General features: G+C 40.5%; 1 protein-coding gene across 1 annotated transcript in view; it reads right to left on the reverse strand.

Moving 5' to 3' along the window:
- Positions 1–1,489: 1,489 nt before the first annotated feature.
- TET2 (tet methylcytosine dioxygenase 2) overlaps positions 1,490–14,843 on the reverse strand; it is a 62,014-nt gene continuing 48,660 nt past the window's right edge. The window contains exons 4-10 of the mRNA XM_030449807.1: positions 12,741–12,834; positions 11,387–11,595; positions 10,482–10,632; positions 8,302–8,391; positions 6,146–6,283; positions 4,349–4,709; positions 1,490–3,152 (exon numbers count right to left, since the gene is read on the reverse strand). Of these exons, the coding sequence (XP_030305667.1) occupies positions 1,747–3,152; positions 4,349–4,709; positions 6,146–6,283; positions 8,302–8,391; positions 10,482–10,632; positions 11,387–11,595; positions 12,741–12,834 (2,449 nt within the window). The 3' untranslated portion in view covers positions 1,490–1,746. The remainder of the gene's footprint in view (positions 3,153–4,348; positions 4,710–6,145; positions 6,284–8,301; positions 8,392–10,481; positions 10,633–11,386; positions 11,596–12,740; positions 12,835–14,843) is intronic.

Raw genomic sequence — 14,843 nt, forward strand, 5'->3', positions numbered from 1 at the left:
ATTATGATATATTTGTAGCAGGCTGAGTAGCACCATGATGTGAATTCAGCTCAAAACCCAAATATATAGATTTAATATTTTTACAGTACTAAAATACTAAAGCATTGCGTTAAAAAAAGTTTTGTTTACAATTTAATTTACTATACAACTCTCCTGCTTTTTTTTTTTTTAATAGAAATTAATGATTTAAAACCACCACAGCAAGCCAGCTGCCTATTTTTTTTTTTCTATTTAATCAACGGAATCACACAGAACTTAACCCTGTTTCATTCATCTTGTGTAGGCATCAGTCTGCTCAACCTTCCTGGAAAAGAGGACACTTGCACCAAGAAATGACTTTTACATCACAATGTACATAATTATCAACACAAAAGCAGTCTGCCATTCAATAACTGAAGAGCATACAGACCTTTAAATAAAACAGCAGAAGCCTAAGCTAGCTAGTTGTAGTCTGCTGCATGCTGCTAATTATTACCTGTGGTTAATATAAAATCCTTTCCTTAAAACTGTACATATTTGAGCAATGAACTTGTCATAATAATTGTAGAAAACAGTTTACAGTATAGCTGTGTGAGATGAGCACCAGAAAAAATGTGTTTTGTATACTAAAGGATTCCCTTATATCCAGTAAGCCCCATTTTTTACCATAACTGACTGTATTAAAAATGGATATGTAGCCCACTAGCAGATGCACAGCTAAAACAAAAGTATTTAAAAGCTTTTTTTTTTTAGTTTAAAAAAATTATCTTTGCATTTTAAAATGAAAGTAAACTCTTTTTTTTTTTTTTTCTTTTTAATGTCTTAGTACCTTAGCATTGTTCAAGTTGCCAAGCTTAGGTAGACAAAGTGCTTCTGAAACACTATTTAAAAAAAAATATCTCTCTCTATTTTATCGTCCTTTCCTAGGACTTGACTGGATGAGCAAAATCCAGAGGTCTCTGTAATTCCCATATGTTAAAAAGTAAGCTTATTTTAACACCAGGTAAATTCAGTACATACATGAATGAAAAGGTTCTCCCTGTTGAAGAACATCTGACTACATCACTGACATTTTGTTATAAAGGCATTAACTGTTCAACTGTTAAAATAAAGACACCATTCTCTTAGATAGCACCATGGTTTTAGAATATCCAAATAAATTCAGTGTTTTGCTGTCTATCCATTATGTTTTATACTTATCTACTTTATTAAATAAAATCAAAAGACTAATAAGATAACAGTAAAAACTGCATGTTAAAAAGCCATAATTCCAGTCTTTCAGTACATCATAGATTCAGCACCAGATGTTATTTTAAGATTCCTGCAGTTGTAATACTGCAGTATTATTTTTTTTTTTTGCTCCTGTTCCATGACTATGCAAACTTGATGACACTGAAAAGTGGCCACAGATGTGCAAAACTGTAAGAAAAAAAAAATTATAATCCATTTGCAGATTCTTTCAGTAAATGGAGTCAGTGTTTTCAAATGTAAATGGCGAAACACTTTCTTGTTTTTGCATAGGATGCTTTGGTCTTGTTTCCTACGTGCCATCTGTGACCACTTGAAAATCAGTGGGAAAATAAGTGCTCTGGTGAGATCACCTCTGTTTGCTGGTGTGCTGAGGCTTTCTTTCCACCGAGGACTTGTGTAAAAAGTTGTGTTCTTCCCCACCCCTGCCTTCCCCCAAACCTAAGGATGAACTATCCTACTGACAAGGTGTTTTGTTGTTTTTTGTTTAAAAATGAGGTAACCAACAAAGGTGTGGAGTTAGATATATCTGTTGTAAGGCCCTGTAACCCGTGTGAAGGCATATGGAGATGTAGTTACTGTGGAGTCTGTGGTGACTGACAGTGTCCTTTGTGCAAGGGTCTTGATGAAGCGCAGGTAGGTTGGCTCTGAGGGTTCCTGGGGCTCCGGAGGCTCCCGCTTTGCCTTTTTGCCATAGGATTTCTGAGGCACATAGTCTGGGCCGTACTTCTCACATTCCTCTTCTTTCTCTCTTGCCTTCTCAGCCATCTTGGCTTCCCACAGAGCCAGGCCGTGTTTTGGCTCATTCATACTCTTGTGCTGGTAAAAGACCAGGGATATTCTGGTGGGATGGTTCCTGTTGGGATTTTTTAAGGGGGTCGTTGCGTGGAGCTCGCGTTTTGCACACTCTATGAGGATTGACCCGTGAGATGGAGCAACTGCCACGCCTCCAATTTCTGGATCCAGAAAGTTCTGCTCACTATCTGACCAGACATCATCGGGGTCCTCTGCTTTTTCTGGATTCAGCACATCACTTTTATCTAAACCACCCTGGGGAGCAGTCCTGTCATGGTTTTGACCCGGAAGCGTGTTAGACAAACCATTAACTGCATGTGAAATCATTTCACTCTCCTTATTTTGGAGGTGCAGTGAGTTAGGAGGGCCACTAAACATACTTGCAGCAGAATGGTAGTTGTGTGCTAAATGTGGAGGGGGTTGCATGTGATGATGTTCACTGGTTTTACTCATGGAGGCATAATCCATGCTCAGATTACTCAGATTAGATTTTAACCTTGAGGCAACCTCCATAAAATGGCCATCAGCCTCATGGGTGGCATAAGAGGAGAAAGACCCTACATGGTGGACATTTGGTCTAATGGTGCAATTACTGTAGGCGTCTACCTGCATATTTTGGTTTCCATAATTCAAGTATTTGTGACCAAAACTCTGATTATTCCCAAACCTATGCTGGTATAATGTCTGAATGGGTGGTAGACTGAGTTTAGACATATGGTTTTGGCTCTGGCAACTATACAAGTCCACATGTTGATGCTGGGGAGGGTAGGAGCCCAAGTAAGAGGGGCAGTTGTCCATAGCTATGTTTCCATTGCATTGGTAGGGTGGGTATTGGTTATTTTGACTTAATGATCCTGAATAAGGGTTCATGGGATTGGAAGAATTCAAATAAGACCCCGCAGGCTGTGATGAGGTTGTATAGAGGTTCATGGGACTGGACCCTCCGTAGGGATCTGAAGTGTATGAAGAGTTTGGATAAGAGTTGGCGGGATTAGGCAACCTTACATAGAGATTTGCAGAACCTGAACCCGAGTAGGAGTTAACAGGATGGGACTGAGGGTTGTTAGGGGGAGCTCGCTGAGGATGCTGCTGTTGCTGTTGTGTGCCTGGTCCTGAAAGACGTAAAAGATCTGTAGAAGTGAAAAGAAAAAAAAACAAACACCACAAAGCAAAGCAGATTTAAAAAAAAAACCAAAAACAAACCAACAAACTACATACTTTATAGACTTCTCATGATACATATCTATGAAATTTCTAAGAAAAGTCTATCATATGATACCTTAACAGAGGTTCCTTTTCTTCTATCTCAAGTACCATCCCTTAAGAAGCTGAATAAATACTAAGGCTACTCATCCTCTTTGGCATATATCCAGTAAGATCAGATGCTAGTGGCAGTGGGGAAAAAGAGGACAGTGCAATCTGTTCAGTGTCACATGCACAGAATCCAAAGAGTTGAGTCATCATTTAAGTAGCCCATGAAATGGAGCATCAAAATGCTCCCAAACAGCCCCACACAAGGTGACCTTCTTTTCCCCAATAATAAATCTTCTCATCTATATTAGTAGAACTGTCTCAAAGAAAAAAAAAAGTCCCTAGTTTTATGTAAAAAACCAACAGTAATGTTCACTGAGAATGGTTCAGTAAGAAGTGAGATTAACTGAAGAGGTAAGAGCAAAAAATCATTCCTTAAAGTGAAATGGGATTGTTCAATGGCTACAGCCCTGGTCAGGGCCATGGGACAGCTGGATTCTGTTCATGGGTATTTCAGATGACAACTGCTAGAGATTGCTAAGCAGGTTTTGAAACTCCTACTGCACTATGGAAAAATCTGCTCTGCTTTTAGTCTCGAAGCAGAGAGTGTAAGTAGTGGTAAAGAGAGGTTAGGCTTGAATCCCCTCAGAGTAGGATATTCTCTTAACAGTGGCAGTGAGTGATGTGTAGGTCACTCTTTCTTTGGCAGCAGCATCACACACTTCTTTTCATGGCTTCTAGCACTACTAGGCTTTTAAAGCTACTTTACACAGGATGGCAACCAGAATTTGCAAAAGCACCACATTTCTACAGGTGTTAACCATCCAACAGTACTGAGTGTCTCATACAATTTTCCTTTTTTTTTTTTTTTTAATGCCTCAGAGTTGACCACAGTTTGAGTGCCATTCATTCTGGTATTTATAAATATACAGCATTGATATTTACTTTCAAGAATTCTCTTTTTACTTCAAAATGTTCTTGGGTTTAAAGGGAGACTAATGGGAGAACAGTGGTTTTCTTGAGGCTCATTCTAAGCAGCCTGCTGATCAAGCCCCCCATCAGATGCTGTGTTTACCTGCCAGCTGCTTTGCATGACCTGCTGCCTCGGAGCTGCCTTGCTTGTTGCGTGCTGCAGCAGACTTTTCCCTCTCAGCTTTGCCAGCCCCATTCTCCAAGGAGGAAAGCTTTTCTGCAGCTGCTTTCTTTGCTTCCAGCTTCCTTTGCCTACACGTCTTCACAGGCTCTGCCAGCATCCTCACTTTGCGGCGGAAGGAGGAGAGGACCTGGATGCTGCCGTTCCTCTTCTTCTCCTCCTGGCCCTCAGTGCTCCCAAACTCATCCACATCAGAGACTTTGTACAACGGGAGCACGTGGAGCTGCTCATCTTCTGGTGTCTGACCAATTTCACGATTGTCTTCTCTAGTTAGTGTGCAAACCTGTCAGAAAGGGGTGTTAGAGTAGCTCTCAAACTGAGAGGAAGAGATGTGAGACACCAGCCTGTGCATTTCCCTTTGCCCCACAGGCCACTCTTGGTGTTGGTATCTGGGTTTACAAGCTAATTGTAAACTCCTACATTTCTGCACAACTTATACATATCACAACAAGCCTGCAATTTAATTTCTTCCCTTGCACTTAACAGAAACACAAGGTGTGTGTACATATATCTGTATTTCTTGTACTTGTGATAAAATTAACAGTACAACTGGGGACTACCATAATGTGAATTAAACTGTGGGACCCATTGTACCGTGTACCACAACAGTGGAACCTGGAACTCTGTACTCAACTGAAGTTTTTTTTCCCTATAAAACAAAGCCAGCTGCCTATTAGAAATAGTGTAAAGTATAATATGCTGCCTTGGCATTTCACACCTCCTCACGGTGGCAACTTGCAGGACTTTGCAAAGGAACAGGTCACTGTAATGTTAGTAATGAGATTTAAAGGAATGATTTTGTGTCATGCAGCATGCTTGTTGTGTTAGGTCCAGCTAAAACAGGTATTGGAAGGATCTCAGTGCAAAAGATGCTGATACAGACATATTCTGTAGGAAAATCATTCCATCAGCCAGTTTTAGGAAGAAAGATCTGCTAAAAATATTGTATTGGTGGTGGTTTACTTGTCAGATCTTGGACTGGAAGGATCTGGGTTGGTAGGAAAAAAAGTCTCTTTGGTCATAATAACAGCTGTACTGAGAATCTAGGTAGCTGTTTCAAATTACAACTATGATGTTTATTCAAATCTCAAGACTGCTCTTTCATACATTTGCCCTAACTGTATTGTCACAGAGAGAGTAAGTAAAGATCAGAAATGTTGCAGTACACATTGAAAAATCAGTTTGCTTTTCTGGCATCTTCTACAGAACCTTTTCATGTCTGTGTTAGGAGATCAGAAATGAAGAGAGTAAAGGGTGCTTGTACAATACAAAGGGTGGCAAGGCTGGCAGGTTTTCTGTTCATCCTAAAACATGAAATGAAATGCACAGCTTCCAAAGCTCTCCTGGAAAGAAGTTCTTTGTTTCCCTTTTTATTTTATTAGAAAACATAACCCAAAGTTGTTAGGAAAAAAAGTGTTTCGGGAGAACAAACAAACTGTTTGCTGCTAGGAACACTGAATTTCAGCTCTGGGACTTTCTTGCCATTGTCTCCACAGTTTCTCTTTTACCATTTCTGTATGAAAGCTTTCTTTAATATATCATAATTCTCATTCATTTAAATGAAAGGTTGTGTAGGGGGTAACAAGTTATCTCAGTTACTGCTTGAGGTTTCTTAGCAATCTGTGTTTTGCACATATAGATTCAAACAGAGGGGATCTAATGAATCAAAGAGCTGAAATTAGTGCTGGGGAACAGAAGCTGGATGCATCGTGGACTTACCAGCGTGCTCCCATTCTGCATGTTGTGCAAGTCTCTGTGAGCATGAGCACAAAAATCCAGGCAGGCAGTGACTCCTGAGAACGGGCGCCCTTCCTTTAAACCCAGGCGGCACTCGGGTGCTCTGTGCTCGTACTCGATCTGCAAAGAGGTGACAGTGATCACTGCAGCTGAGCTGGATGCTCCAGCACTCAGTGCTCTGCTGTGCCCACATGCAAGTCTCCTAACATCTTAGAGTGTCAATGTACAGATCTTGAAGGCAAATAAAATCAAGCAACTTAATGGCAGTTCCATATCCTTGCTTTGTTCCTCGCTGCTTTGTTCCCTCTTCTGTCTCTGTGGTGTGACTGTGAAATTGGCTGAGAATACTTTTCCTTGTGTATCACCTGTGATTCCCTGCCAGTGGTTGGGAAATATAATAAGCTATGAAGGGAAAATAGCTTTAGAAAACTGACTTCAGAATGATTTCATGAAAAATAATAATTTGCTTTTTGATTCGTAATATTTTTGGCACGCTAAACTTGTATTTCATCAGCTTAAGCACCATTCCAACTCCTGACCAAAACCAGAGAATTCAGTCATGACAGTGCTTTCTACCCATGCACTCATTATTAGGGAGCTTTACAAAGAGCTGGTAATGCAACAATAAACCTTACACAGAAAGAAAGGATTTTGTAATAGAAAATCAAGACCTAAGCAAATGATGGTTTCATATTTTATTTTAAAAATTAAAAAGGAAACGACATTTGTAAAATGCTTTGCTGAAATTCCTGAACCTCTGAAGCAAATGAAAAAAGATCTACGTGTAATGAAACTTAATAGATCCCATTTCAGGGTAAGGTAAAATGAGAAGTTTTGTCAGGTCTTGATCTAAAAGGGTGTCTAGTTTGCTCACAGACCTTTTATTTTTAAAATCTGGAATATTAATGTCCTTGGAATCTGAAAATAAAAACAGAGCAAACCTTGAAACTTTTAAACTTCTTTGTAATTAAGTAAGAGTAGTCTGAAAGGTAAAGCCAGGCTATAATTACCTGATTAAAGCATACTCATGCAACTGTTCTCTGAGTTACTCTGTTGGGTCCAGTTGGAAAAACAGATTTTTTCACTTTTAGACTTTAATCCATTTGCAATCCAGATTTGGATTAGAATATATCTGGGAATTTGGAATTTCTTTTCAGGATTCAAACAGGAATTAGCTTTAGGGCTTTTTGGTTTTAAAACCATTTCTAATACCAATTAGGCCTTGATTATCTCTGTGTAATGCCACTGACCATAGCCTGATCAGGGTTTCCCCAGGAATACAGGTTTTGCATGAAACACCTTATTGCACAAAGTGAAAACTACACCTTGTGTAAGCATGTATTTTCAACAAATGCTGGGCAGTCCCATGGCTTACATGGAGAAAAGTTCTTTTGTGAATTTCTGTGGGAAAAGAAAGCAGCCCAAGCAAAGAACCATTTTATTGTTCACCACCCCTTCATTTTTTCCTTCTTCCTCTTTCTTCTCTTGCAGAATGTCTCAGATATTTGGACAGATAACCACAGCTAGTGGGCACACAGCCACAGTTTCCTCCAGAATGAGTCTCCAAACATTATCTGATCAGGTAAGTGAAATTGGTAAAGTCTGTACAGAATCTGCTTACCCTGGCTGGTTGCTACTGAATGTGCAGGGAATGAGTGAGTTTTACAGCAAATAAAAATGGGCAGTGTTGTGTTTACTGTTTCTGTTAAAGTTGAATATCTGTCTTGTGCTGTTTGCTACAACATAATGGTGTCAACAGGAAAGAAAGATGTTGTAGTTTGCAGTGATGCTGATATTTTGGAGACTGTAAGATCTGTGAACGTTTGTAATGGCAGTGAAAGTGAGCACTGAAAAGGAAAGCCAACAGTTATGAAACTGCAAGGAGTATGCTGTCAAATTTGGATGCAAACATTTGAAAGACATTTGGTAAAGGCATGCAGGTGACTTAATGCTTTTGAAAGCATTTTTGAAGTGGAATTGTTGATTTCCATTTACCCTGATGTGGAAGGAAAACTGGTACAAAACATACAACATACAAAACATACATCATGATTTGGTGCAGGGTTGAAGCACTGGAAATTGTGGTAAAAATCAGGTTATTTGCATAAGTGCTCCAATGCCTTTTTTGCCCAGCTTACCTGGTTGTTATATGCATCAGGTGCAAGCTTCTTGTAGGTAGGGGCCATCAGGGTTGACAGGTTCTGCAAATTGGATTCTAGTTTTTCTTCCTGTGAGGAGATGAGAGCTCAGTGAGATTTTCTTGCTGTATATGTGGGATCTATGAAGTTAGGGTCTTTCCACAATTATGTTTACACTGTTATGTAAAGGTCTAAACTATTATCATTCTTCTTTAGACAGTAACTGTTGTGAATCTGTTTTTATTGCTTCACACCTTTTTAAAGTAATGAACTAGTAAAGTAGTGTGATCCTCGCAAGAGGGCATCACATACTATAATCTTATTTTGGTTTATATTAAAAAGAATTAAACTCTTCAACATGGAGATGTTTTATAACCAAGGATGATGACCCTCATTATTTTGCCTATTGGAGTTTGGGAAAAATAAAAGTCTTCAGAAAAATAGTATCAGAATGGACCATCAAGTAAATCTGGTGAATTCAAGGGTTTTCTACATTGTAATGACAGCACTTCAGCACTGAAATATCTTTGCATGCAGGAATTTAAAATTATGTAAATACTACAGACTTCAAGAAGTTCTCAATTCTTAAGCAGTGAAGAATTGTGTACATGTCTAGTAGTTGGAGATATGGAGGGAGGAATGACCACACTTTTTTTTTTTTGCATAGGGAGAGGCACATACTCTCAAAATAAAGGGCTTTTTAAGAATGAAGTAGTCTAATAACATGCTTCAAAGTTGTTCCCTGTGCTGTCAGGATAAGAATCACAAATTCAAAACCTTGCTTATATGGGGCCCTTATTTTTAATTTAAAGTGGTACTGTTTTATACTTGTGGCACAAGCATTATACTTGTTTTTAGAAGTTTGTATCTTTGGAATGTGTGAAAAGCTGTGTAAAACTTACGAGTTTCAGACAAATGTGTCTGGTGCATTAAAATCTGTATCTCCTACCATGGGACTATATCCTACTTTGGGACTCCAAAATGTTACTATCAAATTGTCAAAAATACTTTGCTGTAACCTCATGCTGTGACCTCATGGCTGCTGCCAGTACTTGGAGCTTTTGTATGGCCTGTAGGTTGCCTTTTATAAGTGTTACTTCTATTTGGTGTTGATGAAGATCCTATTTGTGTTGCCTGTAAACTGTGTCTGCCAGCTCTGGCTTCTGTTGGAAGTAAATCCAGGAATATAAATTGGAAGAATGGCTTGGTGGGCTGTGGCCAGTTACCCAGCTTAGAAAACTAAGGGATTTTAGGACTGCAAGCTAAGATAAAGAAGGCTTTGTGTCAAGCATGATTGAAGGAGAGCTGTTCTGTAACTCCTGGGGATGTAGAAGGGCAGGGAGGAGGAAAAAGTATATGTTAATTATGATGATACTCTAAATTGTATGCTGTTTGCAGCACAGGCCATAGAATGCAGAAGCAGCTGCCTCTATGATCTTATTTATGAAAGAAATTCCTGGATTTGTGCAAGACAGCAGAACACAGTGAAAGCTGTACACCTGTGTGTCTGTACACAAGCAAAGGACTGAATTTGCACATGCTTGCCAAAAGCCAGGCTGGCCCATTGGAGCCTCTCAGACCCATGGCTAGCTGGAGCTGTCCTGCAGTCCTTTGCAGTCTTAACTTCAAAGGTATCTTGTGCCCAGGCTAAGGTCAGTGGGTTTTTTATTCCTCTGATTCGTTTGAAATAGTTGGCAGTTTGCTGTAACACAGAGCCTGGTCTGGAAACATTCAGTGGGGACTGTATGCACAATGAGTCTTTCTGTCCTCTTCTGCCCATTGTGAGCTGAGTTTCAATATGTTTGTCTCCATGCAGTCTGCTCTGGTTCCCAGTTCTGTGCCTTCAGTGGGGAAACCTTCTGCTCTGCCCCTGGGGAATGCCCAATTGCAAGCCTAACACAGCCACAATGATTCAGGCCATGCCCTCTCCACTAATTGTGAAAGCCTGCAAACATGGTTTCAAGTCTTGAGGTTTTCCCAGCTGTCAGAATTTGGACAGTCAATCCAGCTGGCTCAGTGGCTGGAATCAATCAGTTCTGACTGGCAGTTATTTAATTACTCTAAACGCAGGCCATGCAGGCAGGGCTCTGCTCCCTGCTCTCTAGCACTGCATCTCCATTTCCAGAGTGACAGAAAACATTGCCTTGCAGATGAGACTCGTTTCAGAAATGGACACCAACCTCTTTTGGGTCATCCCCCATCAGCTTAAACTTTCTTGGAATCTTGCTTCTGGCAAACTTACAACCATTGTAGTACATGCTCCAGGAGCAACCAAAGGAAAATGAAGCACCACAAGTTTCAGGGTCCAGCCCTTGACATGCACAAGTCCGTCTAAAAAATAAGAGAACGTGGCTGTTAGCAGCAGGTGGGTCACCCCAGGGCACTCCTGCAGAGGACATTCTGGGGAGTCACTCACTGGTTTTGGGTCATCTTCCACCAGTAAATAATGAAGACATGAAAAAGGGGAGGCATAAGCATTATAATAGCAGAATATATCAGTGAATAATTTCACAGCTGCAAACCAAGGACTGTGGGGTTTCTGTCTTTGATGCAGAGAGGTTGAGTGATGCTTTGTTAGGCAGTGATATTCTTGGTACCCAAAAGGGACGTTGGCTGATGGCACTGCAAGAATGTGGGAATCCTCTGATGGGGGCTAAGCAGGGATTCTGAAATACGACTCTACCCATGAAGGCAAAGTAAGATACAGTGATTGCTACATTAATTTTGGTCTAAATGTTCTTCGCTATCGAAGACACGGTAAAATGATGCAGTGCAATTTCTTTAGATTCAGGCTAGTTTCTTTAAGCTTACAGTATGATTTAGTGCATTTAGTTTGGGTTGGGTTTTTTTTTCAAAGTTGAGTTATTGCTGTCCTGGTCCCTGCCGAGATCTCTGCTTCACAACTCTAGGAAGATCTTTTTTCCTGCATTTACAAGAACATTTACTTTGCTTTTCTCCCAAGGTACGTGAGTTTTAGAACAGCCTGTAACAGCTGGAAAGGTTATGTGTACTTCAGGGTTACAGCCCTGAGCAGAGGTGCCAGCTCAGAGGCTGCAAGGTTGGCAAGCATCTACCTCCCACTTACTCTTCGTTGAGGGCGCAGCGCCGGTTGGTGAGCGTGCCGTACTTCCTCAGGGTGTCGGTGAGCTCGGAGTAGAGCCTGTCTGCCAGGCTCGTTGGGATTCCCTCCCAGACCAGGATGAGGATCACAATCACAGCTGTCTCACACGTGTGACCCGCTCGCTCCCGCACCAGGCAGAGAAGCTTTTCCTCCTGACTGCTTCTGCGGACTACCTGCATGCACAGCAACACACACCCCCAGAGCCCCAACACAAACAGTCCACTTCTTAATGTGCAGAGCAAGAGAACAGGAAACCTCAGCATTGGTGTGTGTGTGTGTAGGTTACTGCCACTTCTGTCTTCCTCTGTTTCTGTCCATTTTTATCAGTGATTTATGCTGAAGCTGCTCTGGCTGTTTCATGATACCAGCTCTAAGAGGCTAAGCTTGACTGATGGCATGGAAAGCCACAGTGGTGGAAACCATCTTTGTAAAAGTGTCCCCCAACCTCTGACACAGCAGGAATATTCTCTTGAATCTGTGATATCTATGGTAGAGGTGGCCCAGTTTGGTTAGTGGGCAAAAGGAGGTGAGCAGTGAGATGCCTCCCCACATGGAGCTGGATGGATGGTGTACACCTGCATGTAGGGCAGGAGGAGCCATGCAGAGAAGGGAGGGCAGCTGTGGAAGGAAGATTAACTGGATGTGGGAGCTTTCTCCCCTTCCCTTCCAAACTTAAGCAGCTAAACTTATAATCAGCCCCTCAGTTCTCTGGCCTGTCCTTAATACATACAAACATTACAGTCATGAGAAGGAAGCTGCAGATAATAAACTATGGTCCTTGCTGCTTAGTGCTTGTACTCCTGAGGGTATTGCTGGAAAAAGGTGCAGTCTGATATGTGTTACACTATGGGTATAACCATGTTTCAGTTCTTCCTCATCCTGTCTTTCCTCAGCATACCCAAACCACTCAGTAACCTGTGCCATGGTACAACAACATTTACTGAGTGAGTGTCCTAATGCCTCTCTTGGACTGGGAGTGTGTTTTAAAAACATCACAGCAGTGCACTTAGAGAACTTACTTGTAAGCTACAGTTAAATAGCAACAAGAATGTCAAGTGTTGTGAATCTTAAGTGAGACTGCCTTCCTTCTCAGGTTTTTATGCCTCTAAGCCAGATTTTCTTTTTGCTGTTGTCCATGCAACAAGTAAATGGAGTGCAAGACACAAGGGTGGGAGCAAGCTACAAGCATCCTGTGGTACTGCTGCCATTGATCTATTTTAAGTTTTAGTCTCAGGTAACCAAAGGGTTTGTCACTGGCTGCTTGCATGAACCATGACAACCAACTACATCACTTTCAATGTTTGTGGACATCACTTACCCATTTAGCAATTGGACATCCTTGAGAACTTTTGCCTTCTTTCCCAGTGTAGACAACCCTCTCAATCCTTATAGCTTTACCCTTCTGTCCAAATCTTAAACAAACAAAAATGTGTACAATAAGCAGCTTCATCTAGTTCTGCATGAACACTGAAAAGATGGGGCATATTTGCCAGACTTATCTTAAAAAATAAACACTATAAATTACAGGGAGGGATGTGCAGTGTGATTTATCTCTCGCTGGTTTTATTATAGTGGTGGACTGATATGCCAAGAGAGGCAAATGTGTTTAATATGTCAAGAATGAGTAAAAATTACCTGTATCACATTTTAATATTCCTAAACAATGTTACTGTTTCTGTCGAGGATTTGTTATGGATGACCTTTTGAAAAGTAGACTTGAAGTCTCTCTGTTTTGGGGAGGATTTTTACATTTTTCTGTAATTTTTTGGTTAAAGTTATTACTCTGGAACTTATATAATTAAGTTGTCAAGGAACACCTGGCATGCAGTGGTCATTAATTTTCTCTGCTTGTTTCTGGTTTAGATACAGTGTCAATCAGTTAAGTCATGATTAATTTGCATCACATCGATCTCCTTTATCATCTGCTCACAAAGGGTTACTTATTTACTTCTGCCTGACTTCTGTACTGAATCAGCATCACAAGGTGCCCTCAAATGATGCTGTTTGGGTGTCCTTCTGTGAACTGAGGCGGGCAAGCTCAGCTCTTGCTGTAGAATCAAAGTGCTTGTGCTCTCAAGGCAGAATCTCACCCCAGATGCAAGCAGTGCTGTTACCCAGAGCACATGGGGGATGCCCTGTCCATGTCCTCTGATGGGCCAGGTGGAAATGTGCAGCCAATGCTAAGCAAAGCAACTCTTGAGTCACAAAAAGTGTCAGACCTGTTAAGCCATTTCCAGGCAAGATTCTGCTGCACTCACTGGCACTACCTTTTGGTTTCTGTGGTTGTTTTTTGGTTGTTTCTAAATAACCTGCTGTGGGCACTAAGTCAGTCTCCTTGTTCTTTGTTACCTCTGGAGCAGTCAAGATAGTTCCTTCCTGTTACACAGACATTTAATGATGCCTTGAGAACTTCTGACTTTTCATCCCCTCTTGTTTTTGCACTAAAATCTTGGTAACATACTTAAGAGCAAATATTTGTATTTAAACTTCTCCTCTGTAAAGGAAATGAAAAATGCTTATTTTTAGATGTGACCTCATTGTGAAATTTGTTTCATGGGAAATTATACAAATAAAACCAAGTTGTACTACAGATGTTCTGCAGGCAACTGTTAGGTCACTTGTTCCTACTTTGGCTTGGATGTTAGAATATATTTGGTTCTTTAATTAACCACATAAAAATAATTAAATAATGTCTATCAGTTTGCTAGTTTGGATTGCAGGACAACCCTGTGGATGCTGCTATAATGTTGTATGCTACTTTGTATGGACTTTGTATCAAATCTTTTCAATAGTCACAAAGGAATTGTGCCTTATGTCTGTTGTGTTGCTCTCAAGCCAAAGCTGATTGCATTTAAAACCTGAGCAAAACCCACTGAGAATTAAGTAGGGATTGGGAGAAGGAAGAGGTAAAATACTTGTAACCCTCATGGATTCTGTAAGAAATTTGTTCTGTTGTAGCTAAAATATTTACTGCAAGACTAGATCCAAATCCTGGTTTTTTGGCAGTGCTAACACCTTGAAAGTCAATCCATGTTCATGGAGAGCCAGTTGAGAAGTGCTGCAGTTGTGTTTAATGTCACAAACTGCACACATTAATGAAAGTATCTCTACAGTTAAGTGCTGGTTTTACTTAGGGATACAAAATCAACTAATCAGGAGATGTGCTGGAGTTCTTCACTCAAGGAATTGCACAGTTCATACCATATGAACAGCTGTAAACTATCCATTGTTCAAGTGGCTGCTGCTATACTCTGCTGAACCTGGCTGAGTAGATAGATGCATGTTATCTATAATGTCTCAGGATTTCCTTCTGCCAATATGAAATAAAATTAAATGCAAAAAAGCCAAAACCAAACCAAAACAAAAAAAATGGTGAGGTCAAATAAAAAAAATACATTCCAAAGTAAAGAAATGAAAAAAG

Source organism: Calypte anna, chromosome 4A (genome assembly GCF_003957555.1).
Source record: "Calypte anna isolate BGI_N300 chromosome 4A, bCalAnn1_v1.p, whole genome shotgun sequence".
Lineage (NCBI taxonomy): Eukaryota > Metazoa > Chordata > Aves > Apodiformes > Trochilidae > Calypte > Calypte anna.